Source organism: Budorcas taxicolor, chromosome 3 (genome assembly GCF_023091745.1).
Source record: "Budorcas taxicolor isolate Tak-1 chromosome 3, Takin1.1, whole genome shotgun sequence".
Taxonomy (NCBI): Eukaryota; Metazoa; Chordata; class Mammalia; order Artiodactyla; family Bovidae; genus Budorcas; species Budorcas taxicolor.
This window is the reverse complement of record NC_068912.1, coordinates 120,745,206-120,762,042: the sequence shown is the minus strand read 5'-3', so window position 1 is coordinate 120,762,042 and position 16,837 is coordinate 120,745,206. Positions and strand designations below refer to the sequence as shown.

The following is a 16,837-nucleotide window of genomic DNA, read 5'->3' as shown; positions in this document are numbered from 1 at the left end:
TTGACTGGAGAAGAGGCTCGCCCCCCCAGACGAGCTGTGAGGATCACACTCCAGAGTCCCTTCTGTCCCTCCTTAGCCTGGAGCTGCATGATGAGACACCGTGACCCACTGAAACGTCAGAAAAGAGCATAGAAGCGGAGGCTCGAGAAGGAGGGGACATGTGAACGCTGACGGCTGATTCACGTTCTCATGCGGCAGAAACCAGCAAAACATTGTGGAGCAGCCGTTCTCCAATCAAAGAGGAAGAAGCTGCAGGATCTGCTCGCAAGGCGAGCTCCGGTTCTCCCCAGGCCTGCGCTCCCGGCCTGAGGGCCGGCGCTCACACTCACTGGTCCCGAGAGCGAGTCCACGGGGCGGCCCAGCAGCCTCCCGCCCCGCGCAGCCCTCCTCCACGAGGCCGCCCACAGGAAGCTCGCAGTGCGGTTTACCAGAAGGTCTTGCACAGAGCCTTTATTTTTAAGCAGCAGAAGGTGACAGGTGAGGGGCTGGTGGTGGCACTGACGCCTCCCACAGGCAGGCCAGGGTGGGCAGGGGTGGGCTCAGCAGGGGCACCGACGGGCGGATGGCGCTAGCTCGGGGCGGGCGGCTCATTTGGAATCCCCTGTTTGGCTTGGGGTGTTAGAGCCACCATCTGGTATTGTCACTGTGGGCACAGCTGTCCTTGTATCCGTGGGCTCCACATCTGAGGGTTCAACCAGTGAGGACTGAATTTATTCGGGGGAGAACGTTCCAGAAAGCCGCGGAAGGCAGCAAGTGAACGTACACTGTCTACGCCTGTTCAGAGCACCGCCAGCACAGTGGGGGCTGTGCTCACAGAGAGAGAGTTCGGTGTCCGGGCGCGCGGCGGCGGGGGGGCCCTTCCTGCGGGGGGCACGCTCTCTCGGGGCCCTGGAGCCAGCCCCGTGACTGCCGGGTGACGGCTGCGCTTGCTATTCTGCAAACGCCGCCAGCGCGTCCTCTAGTGACCAGACGAACGGCCACCGCAACCTGGCATTGGGCGTTTACTTTCATTCAATCTGTCGGCTACAGTGAAACGTTGCAGGTCCCACCGACATCCGTTTTGTCAACTCAGATGCCAGGAGATAAGGCGAATACATCTGTGGGGAGCTGTCCTCAGGCACGTGGCAGGAAGCGTGTAACCACCCACACTCGAGGCTGTGGAGTGTGCGGGCCACTGTCCCTGTCGTGGAGTCCCCCGTGGGGCTGTGGCTTTGCCCGCCACTTCCAGGAGGGCCTGGGGTGTGTGAGCACTGCTCTGGACCCTGTGATGACCCAGGCACTGACCGTGGAAAATCCTGTCCACACAGACCTGCCTTAGTGCACAGGCTAATAGGCAGACGGGCGGCTCAAGTATTTTCAAGGTGCCAAACATCATGTTTTAGGTTCCACAGGGTATGTGTGGCCCTAACTGGCATGGTGAAGAACCTTACATATCTGTTAACGCTGACCCTTGTGTGCAAGGGCGTCTACTGGCCGGGGCAGTGCAGCTGAGTGGAGGGACTCCTGCTCCAGGACCAACTGCTCGCACATGGGGTGCGCTCCTGTTCCCCTGCGGCCTCGGGGGCCCCCAGGTCCTGCAGACGGGCCACGTCTGCAAATGGCATATTGTGACAGGGCCCAAAAGCGAATGACTGGAGCGGGTGGACAGCTGCTGTCCCCCCAGAGGCCATGGCAGGCTCTGCTCTCACAGCTGCAGGGCCAAGGCCTGAGTGTCTTCAGAAAAACCACTGAAAATGTAAAACTTTCATTTGAAACAGTCAGCAGGAAGCCACTCTGGAAGAGCGTGGCTCTATTTCCAATTGTTCCTAAGAATCCTCCCGCAGTGTCGTCTTCTCCTGGGACCTTCTCCTGACCGCCTGACAGGGTTACAAAAGAGAGACGCCACATTTAGATGGGAAGCTTGGCTACTTTCACTTTGTACCTTTAAATGCTCTCCTTCAAAACCCAGTAATAAAATTATCTTGAAACCTTGTGCCTCACAGTGGAACGAGAGTCAGCTCCGGTTTGGAAAAGTCAAGGTGGAGTGTGACGGTTAAGAAGGCGCAGGGCGCAAGCTGCAGCGGCACCTGGGTGGCTGGAAGGGCGGCCCCTCGGCCCGGAAGAGAAGGGGAGCCCGGCCTCCCAACGCTCCAGGCAAACAGGACCCTGGGGCTGGCGGAAGCTGGGCCTGGCTCCACGTCTGGCCCAGGGGTTTCTGAGTCACTTTCAAGCAAATTGCGGCTCCTGAAGCAAAAGCTGCTCTGAGAGTTCCAAGCGCCACTCCCCTTCCTCCTGCTCTGCGTCCATCCTTCTCCCGAGGCTGACGGCGCAGTCCGCCCGCGGCGCTGACACTCAGCGGTGACATCTGTGTGCACGGCGTGTCCAGGGCGTCTCCCGGAGTTTCCTTCTAAGTGCATATGACTCTTTCCTTGTTGAGGGAAGCAAGCACCCCAGCCTACAGCTCAGTCCCACTCTGGGCCGACTGTCCGGCCGACGCCCGCTAGGTGTGGGCTCTTCTCTGTGGGACACTCCTGCTGGCCCAGGGAGCAGGCTCTAATAAATGACACCTTCTGTCTAAAGCTTGAGAAGCTGTGCCTTAACGATGCTCTGGAGCACTTGAGCACTGGAGGCAAGGTCCTGTACAGTAGGCAGTCTGCAGGGATGCTGCTGGGAGGGGGGCGAGGCCCGAGTGGACACTCCTGGAGAGTGAGGCCACAGGGCTTTTACGCTCCTGACCGCTCGCCCTGGGGACCAACCAGGCTAACCTCTGGGGGTGCCGGAACCAAGGCACCAGTCAGGGACGGGGGTGGAGTCACAGGAGGGACCCACACCCCTGTGACCCACTGTCCTCTCCTCTGAGGGCCGTGACCGCCTGCCGCAGGCTCCCAGGGAGCGTGGGCCAACAGAGGCCGCTCCAGAGCTGCGAGGCGCCCCCCACCCCCACCACACTGGGTGCCAGGCGCCCCCCACCCCCACCACACTGGGTGCCAGGCGCCCCCCAACCCCGGAGAGGAGGCGCCCCTCCCTAAGGCTCGTGCTGTGGGCACTCTCCTCAGCCAGCCCCCAGGAGCAGCTGCCCGGGATGACTGGGGCAGCTGCCTGGGACGCTGGGGGCTGGAGAGGCGGGTGGCTCCTGGAGGCGCAGAGAGCTCTTGGCGGCCAAGGGGGGCCCAGAATCTGAGCAGCTGCCTCACTTCAGCCCAAGGATTGTATTGGGGAGGTGTCTATCTGACTGCGGGGAGGCAATAAAGGCCTCATTTTCAGAAGACGCCAACAGCATGTGTTCTGTGCCTGAGGGCCACGTGGTTCCTCCCCGCCGTGGGGGCTCGTGCAGGCCCAGAGCGGCAGACCGCAGGCTTCCTGCACCCCTTCACGTGCTGATCACAGGGGCCACGGCAGGCCCAGGCGGGGCTGCTCAGGAAGGCAAGAGGCTCCCCCGCTGGCCTCCTGTGGGGAATCACCCCTCACGGCCACAGTGAGATAGTCTGAGGGCAGTGTGGGGCCGGCTGCCTGCAGTCACGGACGGACAGACATCGGTGGGACCAGAGGAGACACGGGCTGTCTCAGGGGTGGGCTCGGCACACGAGACGACCTTCAGTGCATGTAAATCAAAACCACAGGCGAGCAGAGCACAGGGGGCTAAAAGGCCTAAAATCTGTAGCAAACGCTCCCTTATTTTACTGAGTAAACAAAAGATGTCTGAGTCAGTACATATCTGCAAATGCATAAATGGCAATTTCAACGGGAAACAAACTTTCAAGAACCACAAGCCAGGAAACGTCAACATGTCTTTAAAGAATAAGCAAGTTCAGATTCACAGGAAAATGCCAGCCCTTTCCTCCTCACTCCTGGGGACATAGACGCATTCACGCAAAAGGTGGTACCAGGAGATGCGGCCGGCAGGCACACGCTCTGGCCTGGGGCGAGGCTGGCACGGCCACGCGCACCTCCACAGCCTTAAGAACAGATGTGAGAAGGCCCATGTTGGGCGCTGCCGGAGCCTGGCCGTGTCCCTCCCCGTTCTAAGGTGGGTTTGGTTACTCTGAACCGGGTGGGCCCTGCAGACGCAGACCTGGTGTCCGCATCACATGCCGCGGGGTCGCGGCCTGCGTGCCCAGAGGATCAACCACCGCCCGCCAGGCGCTCAGCCACCCACGTGGCGTTGGGAGACGTGTCTGCGCTGGAAACCGCTGCGACTTGGCCGAGATGACCGTGGGGACAGTGAATGGCTTTTGTAGCAGGCTGTCCGCACAGCTTTTACTGCCCACACCTCGATCATTACCAACCACAGTCTTAGAAACATGGGTTACCTGGTAGAAGGGCTGCGGGCATCCCAGTGACTCGAGAAGGCATGGGGACGCACGGCACCCGTGTCTGCGCGGCCGGCCTGGCCAGAGTGAGAACTGAGGGAAGGGAGCGTTCCCGGAAGCCCAGGCCGGGCCGTACTCCCAGCAGGAGTGCACAGGCGAAGCACCGACTCGGGGCGGAGGCTGCCGGACGGCACCCACACCTGCAGAGACGCCTGGGCAGCCCCTCCCGGCACCGCCAACAGGCCCTGCCCCTGAGGCAGACTCGACTTTCAGAAAACTGACCTGTAAACATGGCTATTCCACCAGGTGCAGCCAGAAAGAAGCGCAGATCTCAGGCACGTCCTCGGGGTGGGGGGAGCGGCCACCTCACCTGTCCACACACACACCCGGCCGGGCCTCAAGACCACGTGTCAGGGGTGGGCTCGGTCAGAACCGGAGCAGCTGTGTCCAGCAGGCACCTGGCCTGAGGGAGGAGCTGGCATTTGTATGAAAGGTAGAGCCCCCTACCTTTGGCTCAGCGAGGCCCCGGGCGCCGGGTCTCCACAGGGAGCAGGTGCCCGTCAGCCCTAGCTGCTGCTCCTGGTTCTGCCTTCCCTGAACGGATCACAGAGCGCCCCCCAAGGCAGGCATAGAGGACACGGCCCCGTCTCCATCGCAGGCTAACCCACCGCCTCCCCCAGGCAGAGCGGCCCTGGGGTCAGAGTCACGAAGGTGACTCCTCGGGTACCAGGCACCCTGGACCCTAAGGCCGTGGCACCCCTGCCCCAAGATCTGGGTCTCGGGGGCTCCCTCAGGGTCTCACACAGTCAGATCAGACAAAAGCATGACCTAATTAGTCCTGGGCAGCGTCTCAACTTAAAAAGCAGTGACAGGCATAAGGCACGTGTTCCACTCAAGGGCAGCGTGAACCCGAACCAGCACCACTTGAAACGCACGGTTGGGCCGAATGAGAGCAAACGCTGGAGAATAAAGCGGCAGAGACAGGCTGGTCCCGAGGGCTGGCTGCAGACACGCGTCTGTCCCCACTCTGCTGCACAGCCTTCAGCACCGTAACAAGCGCACCTTTTAATTTCTTGACGTATGAGAGGGAACAGAGAACCGGGGGGGATGAAGAATACCCAGCCGTGACCACCAAATCACTTCCTACGCCAAAGCCGACCGCCTGAGCCCTCGCCCCAGAGCGGGCGGGGGTCGCCTGGAAGCGCTCAGGGCAGGTTCTCACCCATTGGCTCTCCGGAAATCAAATTCTTCACGTTATTCTGCAAATCGAAAACGACTCTGTCTGCCCTGGCCTGCACAAAGGGGCTACTGAAGAACAGGCTCACGTCTAGGGGGACCGCGGCCTCGGAGCCCCACGAGTCTGTGTCCGAGCTGCTCGAGTCCTCAGCCGCCGTGGGCGGGTAGCTCAGCTGCTCTAACTGGTCCACGATGTCTGAGAACTGGAAGGCTGAGCTGGCCTCGGAGCGCACGGAGCAGGCGGGGAAGTTGGCCATGGAGCTGGCCCCGGACGGTGGGGCAGAGCCGGGCGTGTATGCGGACAGGCCACCGGGCAGGGGCGCGTTGCTCAGCGAGCTGGCCTCGGACTGGTTGTTCCGCAGAGAGCTGGTGTCAGACGGGCTCAGCAGGCGCTGCATCAGGCTGGCCTGCGCCTTCACCTCCAGCAGCTCCGAGGTGTCCAAGGGGTGCGCGTCACCGAGGCTGCCCTCCTCAAACTCAAAGCCACAGCCCCCGTCCCCAGGGACCACCTCCGGGGAAGACCCTTCGGGGCTGGACGGGCCGGAGCCTGGGCTGAGGCTGCCGTAGGGGAAGGAGAAAGCCTCCGAGCCCCCGGCAAAGAAGGAGATGTCTGCAGGGTCGTCGTCTATGAATTCCTCGGACACCTGCAGCTGGGCGCTTGTCAATGTGAAAACCGGGCCCCCACCGTGGCCCGGTGGGCCGCACAGGTGCCCCCCACTGGAGGAGGAGCCCCCGGTCAGGGGTCCCTCACCGCGGTCACCATGCCCTGCAGCCGGGCGCCCCCTGCCCGCGCCCCCTGAATCTGGGCCTGAGGTGGGGCAGCTGAGCCCCTCAGGACTGTGGGGGCCACAGCTCTTCGCACCCCAACCGAAGCCGACACCTTGGTGAGGCTGGAGCGCAGGCAGCCGGGGGAGCTGGGCCATGGCCACGGAGCTCCTCTCTGCAGCTGGCCGCTGGGCGCCGGGCGCGGGGGGGCCCGTCTCGGAGCTGCTGCCGCCGACCTGGGAATCGCGTGGGCCCGGGGGAACTGGAGGGGACGCAGGGGCCGAGCAGAAGGAGGCAGCTGTGGGCAGTGGCGTCGCAGGAGTCTTCACACCCTCGGAGAGTGAGATGCTCTGGGGCAGAACGAGAAGACAGGAGCGTGAGGCGGCGGGTCACGCTGGAGGGCTCAGCACCCCACGCGCCTCTCACGGCTCCTACGGCGGTGACGGTCAGATCGCTCCTCTACAAATAACAGAGCCGTGGCTCTGTGAACGCAGAAGCGGCCCGAAGCGGGCTCAGGACTGCCTGTTTTCGGTCCCTGTGACTCACTGACCTCTGTGTGCTCGGTACCACACCACTTCTGCCACTCAAGTCCCGAGTCTCCTTGGCACCCGGGTCACCCTGAAGTCCCCTGGGGTGTCTCTGGACACTGGCATCCCCTGGGGCTGGGTGGCTGCAGATGGGCTGAGCCACCCCTCAGCTAGTAAGGTGCCCCCAACCCGCCAGGGCTGCTGGGGGATGAGACGCGTGGGTGCATCCCAAGGTAAGTTCTTTTAATTTCAAAGATTTAACAAGGAATTCCTAAATAGAAAACATGTCCCTAAGAGTTAAAGAATGCTTTTATTTAAAAACCCAATTAAAAAAAATCTGGGACACAGAAGTGTTACTATCTGAGGTGCACCTGCAGCTCTGTAAATGCTATCAGAGTATGAACGATAAAGGTGCAACAAAAAACGAACCGTGTGCAGCAATAAAAACGATAAATATGAAACTACACAGCTGCACACAACTGTGAAAAACTACTACGTAAGAGCAGGCGCCTACACGAAAATAGGCTCGCACGTGGCAGTCGGCACGCGGCGGTGAAGGCAGGGAAGGACGACCGCGAAACTGACCGGCACACGGAGCCGGCGACTCCCAGCCCGCGTCCGGCGCCGCGGCCTCACGCCTCCTGGGCAGCGCGCGAGGGGCCTGTGTGCGCCGGGCTTAGTGGCCGTGGCCGTGCCAGACACGCTGGTGCACACATTTGCTCCTTGCTTTTTACCTTTAATGTGATAGCAAAATGTCCACTGAGTGAACACAGCTTCACTGAGCAAATCGCCGCCCCCGCCCCCCCCCTCCGCCCCCCTCCCCGCCCCAGCTGGCATTATCAGCACTTAACACTTTTATAGAAGTTGTATTTCTTAGCTGCTTTCTTGACAACAAAAAGCACTGTGCCCACTGCAGAAAACCAAGTCAAATGGGAAGCCCAAGAAGATGAAAACTGCCTGGGACCCGGTTGCTGGGAGACGACGTTTGCTGCTGCGAGGTTCAGTCCCTCGAGCACCCAGCCGTCTCTCTAAACCAGGAAGAGGTTCTCCACAGGTCACTGTGCAAACAGCCAGTGTCACTGCTGATGTTTCCTGAACGTGTCCTGCTCAGGCTCCACTCTGCTGAAACGAGACTCTTAGTGGCTCCAGAGTCACCCGACAGGCGGCCACACCCAGGCCACCCCGGATGGCGGTCGCCGGGGCCTCCAGGATCACAAGCAACACCGTGACACGTGTCCGCCCACAGAGCTTCCTCTTCACTCAGGACTCCTTTCTGCAAACAGGGCCCCAGGACTGGAACTGCCACGTAAATGATGGGCTAACTTTAGGATTCCCATTGCAGCCACGCCAGGCTATTCCCTAAAAGGGGATTGGAGACTACATCGGGGGCGTTTACGCAGAAGCACTCACCTGCCGCGGCAAGTCCACTTTGAGGGCACGGAGAGACATCCGGGTCTTGCTGTGTCTCCTGCAAGCAGAGGACAGGTGGTGAGCCCGACGCCCTGCTTGCCTGACCCCACTGCTTTTTTTTTCCATCTTCAGTGCATTTTAATAAGAATGCCATCATCAGAGGAGCTCCTGGAGCACACAGTGTTAGGGTGCCGAGCCCGTCTCTAAAGCAGCGCGTCCTGCGCCCGAAAGGAAGGGCTCCCATGAAAACAGGCCTGGGTTTGTAAGACGCCCTGAGGCATCTAACTAGAAACGGCAGGATGACGGAAAACAAGACTGCAAGCAAAAATCCACGTGCAGAAGAGGCAGCATTAGGGGAGAGCCCCACACTCACAGAGCTTCAGGTCCACAGTCTGACACTGTGAGCACCGTGCTCTGTAAAAACACGACGTCCAGGAGGAGCGAGGCAAACTGGAGCACGTGTCACCTGCATCTGAACAACTTAATGACAGTGAGACGCAAGCCATCACCATGAAATGGGGCAGAAGAGACGGAGCCCAAGCGTCAAGACGCGCATCTACACAGCGGAAGCGCCTTCCATTCAGGCAAAGCCTAAGACACTTAAAATGCTGGCTTAAGCGCCCACACTCTGCATCGTGAGGACGAGAGCACTCACCTTTCATACGGAGCCCTCTTCATCCCACCGCCTTTGACATAGTCAGCAAGCTGTTTCTGAGTTCTTCCACTGCAAATAAAATTCAGATTTTACAGGAAAGAATAAACGGGAATATACAGCACTAATTCTTCACAGAAGCAAAGGAAAAGTAAGACTTGCCCAGCCTCTGTCTTAACTTTACATGTGCATTTAAAAAGTATGCTTTGCATTAATAAGCATAACCACTGTTCCAGACGCCGTTAGGAGGCCCCTTTCCCCACTGCTCTATTTGCCGTGCTTCCAGCGGTTCTGTGGCCGCAGCCTGTGCGGAACTCTCTGTCCGTGAGCCACAGGCACCCTGACTGGACGTTTGGGTTCTCAGTGCCACAAGGAAAGAGCTGCCCAGTGCGGCCGCTCACCTGTATCTGAAGGAGGAGCCTCTGCTGAAGAGGACTGCTTTAGCTTTTGGCTTGGGCTGATCAGAGAGTCTGAAGAAGGTGTGATGCTCCACACAGATCTTCCAGAAGCTCTTACATTCGTCTCTGCTGCCCAACACGAACTCCAGGGTGTCCTGGTAGGGCCCCTACGAGTGGAAAGGCAAAGGCTCGAGTGGCCACAGCAGGAAGAACATTTAGGAAGGCCGCAGGCTACTCCAAAGTTAGAAATTAGGGAGGTTTTCTTTCTGAAAGTGGTATACAGACTGCTGGTTCCGTTTATAGTTGAGAGGAGAAAAATACAGTGGAATATTTCTTTGTAGAAATATCAGAGGAGTGCGGTCATCTAAGTCACAGGGCTAACATTTTGAAGCTTCTCTTTGAAACCTTTTCCCACGTTAGAGGAAACCAAGGCATCTTTCTGTGCTGGCTGACACATTTACCTGTCGTCACCCACTCACTTTCCTGTGGGTTTTCTGAGGGTGTTTTGCATGAGCAGGACACAAAGGTTTTCAGGCCCACAAGCATCACCATGAAGAAACCACTGCCGTATCTCTCATGGTTATTGCTTAGGATAAATTCCTAGAAATGTTATACTGAACTCAAAAACAACGCACATTTTTGGACGTTGTGATGTTCATTACCAAATTACTTTCCAATAGAGTATAATAGCAATACTTTAACTCCTATATTTAATCCTAAAAATCTTAAGTGCTTAGGAATCGGTATAACACATAACCTTGCCAGGTGTAGAAATAGACACAGTTCAGAATTTTGCACTAATTCTCTTATTTCCCTGTCTCTGTGGAATAACTGCCAAAAACATTTTTTTTAACTTATAGAGGAAAAATCTAGCCTTTTACTTGCATTTTGGAAGTGTTCTTGGCATTCTTTACACTTCTCTTTCATTCTTAGAAGAAATATTTGAATAACAAACAATTAAGCTATCTGTCCACACTTTCTGCACAAAATAAACACACTTGCAGGTCGCAGTGACCCTGGTTTGACAAAACCCCTGCTAATCCCCGGCCTCTGAGAAGCTTAGGGGCGGCCCCTCCCGGGACTGGCCCAGGCTCTCCGAGGTGAGGTTGCGCTGCAGCCCACAGGGCCTCCCACAGCGGCTGGCCGACCCGTCTCCCAGCTTCCTGGCACAGTGGGCGTGTAACACCGTGAACATCTTAGAGTTGTCTCAAGTATTGGATTTTTTCCTCCCATCAGACTGTACAGACATTTACGTTTGTCCCTTTTTACTGCTGCCGCTGCTAAGTCGCTTCAGTCGTGTCCGACTCTGTAAATTTATATTTAATTATTAACTTACGGAGTCACAAAAGAAAGGAACATTTATTTTCTGGAAGTCAAGGCTTCCTCAGTTAGAACCACAGAAGGGTCAATTTCTGAGTCAAAGACACAGAATTCTGGAAAAACCCTCCGTTCCTGCTGGACAGAAGCCCAGCACTGACTTGCTGCAGGGCTTCGGACCACAGCTAAACCCTCTGCACTACAGCACTGTCGCCCAAAAGAGGAGCGGCTACAGGGGAGCTACGGTTCTCAGCAGCCCGGGAGCCCGTCAGCTGTGGACGCTGTCAGGCCACTCAGCCACCCCGGGCTGCCAGCACACCCTGAGGCAGGCCCCGCTGGGCAGGTCTCCCCAGAGCCCACCCCCAGCCACCTACGCTGTTCTCACATTCCCTTGTACGTTATGCTGAAACGACACACAAGCAATTAACCACTGAGGAGAGGGGATGGTCCCTCAACTTCAGGGGCTCTCGTGATGGCACTCACATGGACCTCCGGGTGGAGTTTGATGAGAAACCTTTTCCTCTTGAAGCTGAGCTTTCGGAGCCTGGACCAGTTGAAAGTGTTGATTCTGGTGCTGCTCTAAAATCCAAGAGATGGACGCTGAGTAACGGCACACGTGTAATCCAGACGCACACACACGCTTTTTCATGAGACAGAGGTGTGAGTTACAGCCTTGCTAGAAAGCGCAGCGTTATATTCAGAAGCAAATTATATTTAGAACTCATTATACAGTTGTTACATTCAAAACGACAATTAAAATGTCAATACTAAACATACTAATCTGTTTTAAGAAGAACACTTTATTGCTCTGATAAAGCTTTGATAAACTTTTTTTTGTCAGTGTTAACAGTGAACATTTTGCAGCCATCCCAGCAAGGACAGCGCTCTGGAGGGACTTGGGGGTGGAGGGATGGAGCAGAGCTGAGTTTCTCAGCGAAGGAAAGAGAGGTGGATGGAGTGATCCCAGGGGTGCCTGATGGACCCAGAGCCGGGGCTGAACTCCGGACTCTGCAGACAGAGTGAGCGCTGGGGCCCAGACCCCGGCTTACTCTTCACCTTGGAGACTGGGACTGTGTGCTCTTCCAGGGTAGGGCAGGCAAGGAACAAAGGAACCTTGACCGTGTTATTGTGTGAGAAAGTAAATAAGTGCTGAGAAAGGGCGGGGAGATGCTGAAAGGCACAGACGTCACCTGAGGGGCGATTTAAAGACCAATAGAAACAATAACAGCGGACCAAACATCTGATCACAACCCGGATCACAACCCAAGTAGCAGAAGACCAGGAGACAGTCCACGCGTCCACAGAGACGAGATAAAACAGACAACCCGGATCACAACCCGAGTAGCAGGAAGACCAGGAGACAGTGCACATGATGAGAAAGCCCCTCCAGCAGCCTGAATAACGGCTTTTTAAAAGCGGCCTTTCGGCCACCGTGAGGGAAGTTCAGTCTTCAAGTATCTCTCCACAAATACCAACTACAAAGGACAAAAATCTCCTTGCGGGCTTCCCTGGTGGTACAGTGGATAAGAGCCCACCTGCCAAAGCAGGGCCCACGGGCTCCATCCCCAGTCTGGGAGGACCGCGTATGCCGAGTAGCTGAGACGCACCGCCACTCCCGAGCCTGGGCACAGCAGCGAGGAGGAGCCCTGCTCACCACTGCCGGAGAAGGCCCGAGCGTGGCGGCAGAGACCCAGCGCGGCCAACCAGCAAAGACACAGCCTGTGGGAAGGCAGCTTGCAGCGAAGAGGCCTGTCCACGCCTTCCGAGCAGGTGCCGGATGCCGCCCCCGGCAGGGACGGACGGCGCGCCCCCCGGCCCGTGACTCGCTGCCCAGGCAGCTTAGTCTCAGCAGTAGCCGGGCCGGGCAGGCCCACGTCATGAATGACTGACCCGGACCTTCTGGGGCACCGCAGCCGTGAGGACAAGGAGAGGAGGGAGACACTTCCCGCTGACGATCCCGGGCAGACCCTGGCTGGGCGCAGCAGCTCAGCTTGGGTGGCAGCATCTGAGATCATGAGGCGGGCGCGCCTGGGGAACCCGGGTGGGGGTCCCCGGTGAAGGGGCTCGCGGTACACTCTTGTACTTGTCTGAACTTGAAAAAGCTTTTCAGAATAAAAACTCTGAATGTGTGGAAACACTCTCTGGCATTTTCTTTTCTGTCCTTGGTCTTCGTGACCATTTATTCTTTTCCACAAACTCAGGATGGGGGGACGGCAAGATGAAGAATGCTCTCCATTCAAGATACAAGCCCAGCACTTTAGCCGTAAGGCAGGTTTGGAAACACGCACAACACGGACAGGCTCCAAAACGAGGGGACGCAGAGGCGCCGAGGCCGGTCCCAGGGAGGGGCAGAGGACGCGTGTCCGCGGACAGAGGCAGAGGGTCAGCGAAGCCGGGCGCGGCGGGACCAGGGCCCGGGAGGGCGGCGTCGACATGTTCTGGAATCGGGGTGACAGCTGCACGATTCTGCGAATATATTAATACTGAAAACGCTGACTTATACTTCTGAAGGGTGGACTTCACGTTCTGTGAATTCCGTCTCAATTCCTTGCATTCCTAAGAGATGTCCCTGAGATTCCGACTCAAACGTCAGCCCCCACCTCCCTGTGCGGCCGACACACAGTCACTCCACCTGAGGCTCAGAATGAGACACGGGAGGCCTCTCAACTCCATCCTCAAAACCAGCAAACCTTAAAACATCAACAGAAGGAAAGGCCGCACCTCAGCTCCCGGCCCTGGACGCAGGGGCTCACGGGAGGCGGGAAGAGGGTCTGTCCGACAACGCCTGCGCGTCCACACAGCTGGCTCACGCTGCTGTCTGTCTGGACCGCACCCCACAGGACCGCGTCCACCCCTCCCTACGGGCCCCCCAAATCTGACCTGTGCTGTTGATCATGTGAGCGCTGCTCGCAAACTGGGCAGGGGTGGGTCACAACTGCATTTTCCTCCTATATATGTAGTGCTCCCAGCGCTGCTAACTGTCTCTCCATAATTTTCTATGTGCCCGTCACTGGTTCAGCTCAAAACTTCCCTGCAGACCTTTAAAACTCTTCAATGTGATCTCACCATGACATCTCTGACCGGCTCTTTTTTCTGGTTGTGCCATAGGGCTTGCAGGATCTCAGTTCCCTGACCAGGGAATGAACCTGGGACCCAGGGATTGAACAGGAGACATGGGTTCGATCCCTGGAAGGGAAGGTCCCCTGGAGGAGGAAATGGCAACCCACTCCAGTATTCCTGCCTGGGAAATCCCATGGACAGAGGAGCCTGGCAGGCTGCAGTCCATGAGGACAGAAAGAGTTGGACACGACTAAGCGCGTGCGCACACACACGCCCCACAGCAGCGAAGGCGCTGAGTCCTCACCTCTGGGGCCCCAGGGGACTCTCGGTCAGGTCCGCTTCTTTCCTGGCAGTCTTCCCTGGAGCCCCTGCGTCCTTCTGCTGACACAGGTTCTCCGCATCCGGGCATGGCCACCCCCTCCACTCCTCAACATGCCAGCCTGTGTCCTCGGCTCCTACCTGGGTCCTCTCCTGCACCTTCGGCCTCAGAAGGCTGCACGGGGACTGAGTTTTCTGAAGAGCGGCATGTCTGGAAATTCTTTTACTTTCTTCTTGGGTAGGAGTCTGGCTGCACAGGCGCTGGAAATGACTTTTTTTCACATTTAGAACCTCCATCCAGCAGTGTCCAGCCCGGCGGCATTTCATGCCTCCCCGCCTCTCCCCAGGAAGCCCTCTGATCTTCTGTGTTCTGACGTCTCAGATGGACAAGTCCTGCCGGATCTCCATTCACTAGGAGTAAAGCCTGTGGGCACCTTCCGTCTGGAAACCCGCGCCTGGAGGTTTGGACGCTTCTCCTCCAGTAACGTCTGTAGCAATTCCTCCGCTGCCGTTTGGGTCCAGCCTCTAGAATCCTGGGATGCTGGGCCGCCTGGGCGCTGCTGGAGTTCCCTCTCCTTCTCTCTCCGTCTCTCACCCTTTGTCTCTCTCTGCTTTGCGGAGCTCTCAGCCTCCCAGGCCTCCTGCTGCCAGCCTGCGCCTCTCCGGGCCCCTGTGTCCCTGCGCCTGACGGGCTCTTGCTTCAAGGTGTGGGCTTTTACTTCTGAGGCTTCTTCGAGAAGGTCTGACACACACACTCAAGGTTGGTGGTGACCCTGCCTTGAGCAAGTCTATGGGCACCGTTTTCCCAGCAGCGTTCACTCACTTCTCTGTACCACATTTTGGGAATTCTCAGAGCATTTCAAACCTCTTATTATGCCTGCTAAGGTATTTGTCATCAGTCATCTTCGACATTACTTCTGCAAAGGGATTGTGACTCTCTGAAGGCTCAGATAGCGGTTAACACGTTCAGCAACAATGTACCTTTAAATTAAAAAGGGAAGAACATGCAGTACAGGAATGCACTAACAAGGCACCAACCTGGGTCCAGACTTAGCGTTTCCCTCCACCGTCTTCCCTGGTGGCTCAGACGGTAAAGCGTCTGCCTACAGTGCGGGGGGCCCGGGTTCAATTCCTGGGTCGGGAAAATCTGCTGGAGGAGGAAATGGCAACCCACTCCAGTACTCTTGCCTGGAGAATCCCATGGACGGAGGAACCTGGGAGGCTACAGTCCGTGGGGTCGCAGACAGTCAGACACGACTGAGCGACTTCACTTTCACTTTCTTTCTCTCCTCTTCTGAAAGCCTGCTGACTCCAGTCACCATCCGAGGGGTGCCGACGCCAGCTTTTCCACAGGGAATAAATCGTGTGTGTGTGCGTGTGCGTGTGATTTCCTCCCTTTTCCCCACAAGAGGCAGCAAGTCACACACACAGCTCTGAGCACTCTCTCCCTGTAGCAGCGCATCTCAAAGGCCGTCCCGTTTATGAGGACAGCGCCTGCATCCTCGGGACAGGTGGCCAGTGACCCCGTGACGTGGGTGCAGCGCCGTGTGCGTTGTAACCAGCCTTCTAACAGTTAATTACCAATATTTTACTATGACAAACCAGGCCAGAGTAAAACCTCACAAGAGAGAGTTCACGCTCATGCTGCAGCTGCGCCTGCTCCTTGGGGACGAGGCGTGGGGCAGAGAGGCTTTCCTGCTTTCGCACCCCCTCCAGCCCCGAGTTTTTGCTTCTCTGAGTCTCTTCTTCCCACAGGTTTGACACCTGCCCTGCAAATACCATCTTCCTTGGAAAGAAGGCTTTCCTCAAGTCCCTGGTTCTCCCTGTCACCGTCTAAGTTCAGCAGGAGGCCCCAGGTGACCAAGTCGGGGACCGTCTGGGAAGCCCTGGCCAGGCACCGCCAGGGGACGCTGGTCTACGGGGCACTAGTCAAGGCCCAGAGTCTCTCCAAGGATGCTTATTAGTTGAAACAGAGAGAGCGGTAACGATGCAGGGGGAGAGCCAGAAAGCATGGGGTCAGCGTTCGCGTCGCCAGAGAGGCCAGGTGGTGCCCGAGGTCACCCCCGAGGGGTCATGTGTCCCCTGCACGTGGCCCAGCTGGGCACCGTCCCTGACCCTAGCCACAGGAAAACGGTACCCGGACTGGTCCAGTGTTCCGGGTCACAGGCAGCGGCAGCACGAGAGCTCAACGTTATGGCTACTTCTAGACTGCATCCTGTCCTGCAGGAAAACAGGAGCTGCGTGGGCATGCCTGGCCAGGTGACAAGGGGGACAGACCCGTAGATTGAGGGGCCTCAGAGACAGCTGCGCAGCAGCCCCGACAGGGCGTGGTCTCCTCCTGGGGGGCACACAGACGCTCTCAGGGGAAAGGGCCCTGCGAGGGCAGCGTACCCTCAAGGCTTCAGAACGTGCGTGTGTGTCTGTGTGTGTCTCTGTGCACATGTGTGCACACGTCTCTCTCTCTGCATATGCGTGTGCCTGTCTGTGCGTGTACAGCTCCCCAGGTAGTGTTAGTGGTAAAGCACCCGCCCGCCAGTGTGGAAGACCCAAGAGATGTGGGCTTTATCCCTGGGTCGGGAAGATCCCCGGGAGGAGGGCAGGGCAGCCCACTGCAGCACTCTTGCCTGGAGAATCCCATGGACAGAGGAGCCTGGGGGGCTGCAGTCCATGGGGTCGGGAAGAGTCAGACGTGCTGGCAGTGACCCAGCGCACACATGTGCACCTGTGTGTGTCGTGTCTGTGCGTGTGTACGTCTCGCTTGTGTGTCTGTCTGTGTATATGTGGTCTGTACGGTGTGTCATTGTGTATGTGTCTCTCTGTGTATGTGTGTGTGTGTCTGTGGGTGTTTGTGTATAAGTGTGTCTC

General features: G+C 57.6%; 1 protein-coding gene across 2 annotated transcripts in view; it reads right to left on the bottom strand.

The window, feature by feature from the left end:
* FARP2 (FERM, ARH/RhoGEF and pleckstrin domain protein 2) overlaps window positions 1–16,837 on the bottom strand; it is a 103,415-nt gene that overhangs the window by 21,043 nt on the left and 65,535 nt on the right. For both annotated transcript variants that reach the window (XM_052636758.1, XM_052636759.1), the window contains exons 9-13: window positions 11,078–11,173; window positions 9,281–9,444; window positions 8,883–8,951; window positions 8,228–8,285; window positions 6,406–6,640 (exon numbers count right to left, since the gene is read on the bottom strand). In XM_052636758.1, the coding sequence (XP_052492718.1) occupies window positions 6,406–6,640; window positions 8,228–8,285; window positions 8,883–8,951; window positions 9,281–9,444; window positions 11,078–11,173 (622 nt within the window). The remainder of the gene's footprint in view (window positions 1–6,405; window positions 6,641–8,227; window positions 8,286–8,882; window positions 8,952–9,280; window positions 9,445–11,077; window positions 11,174–16,837) is intronic.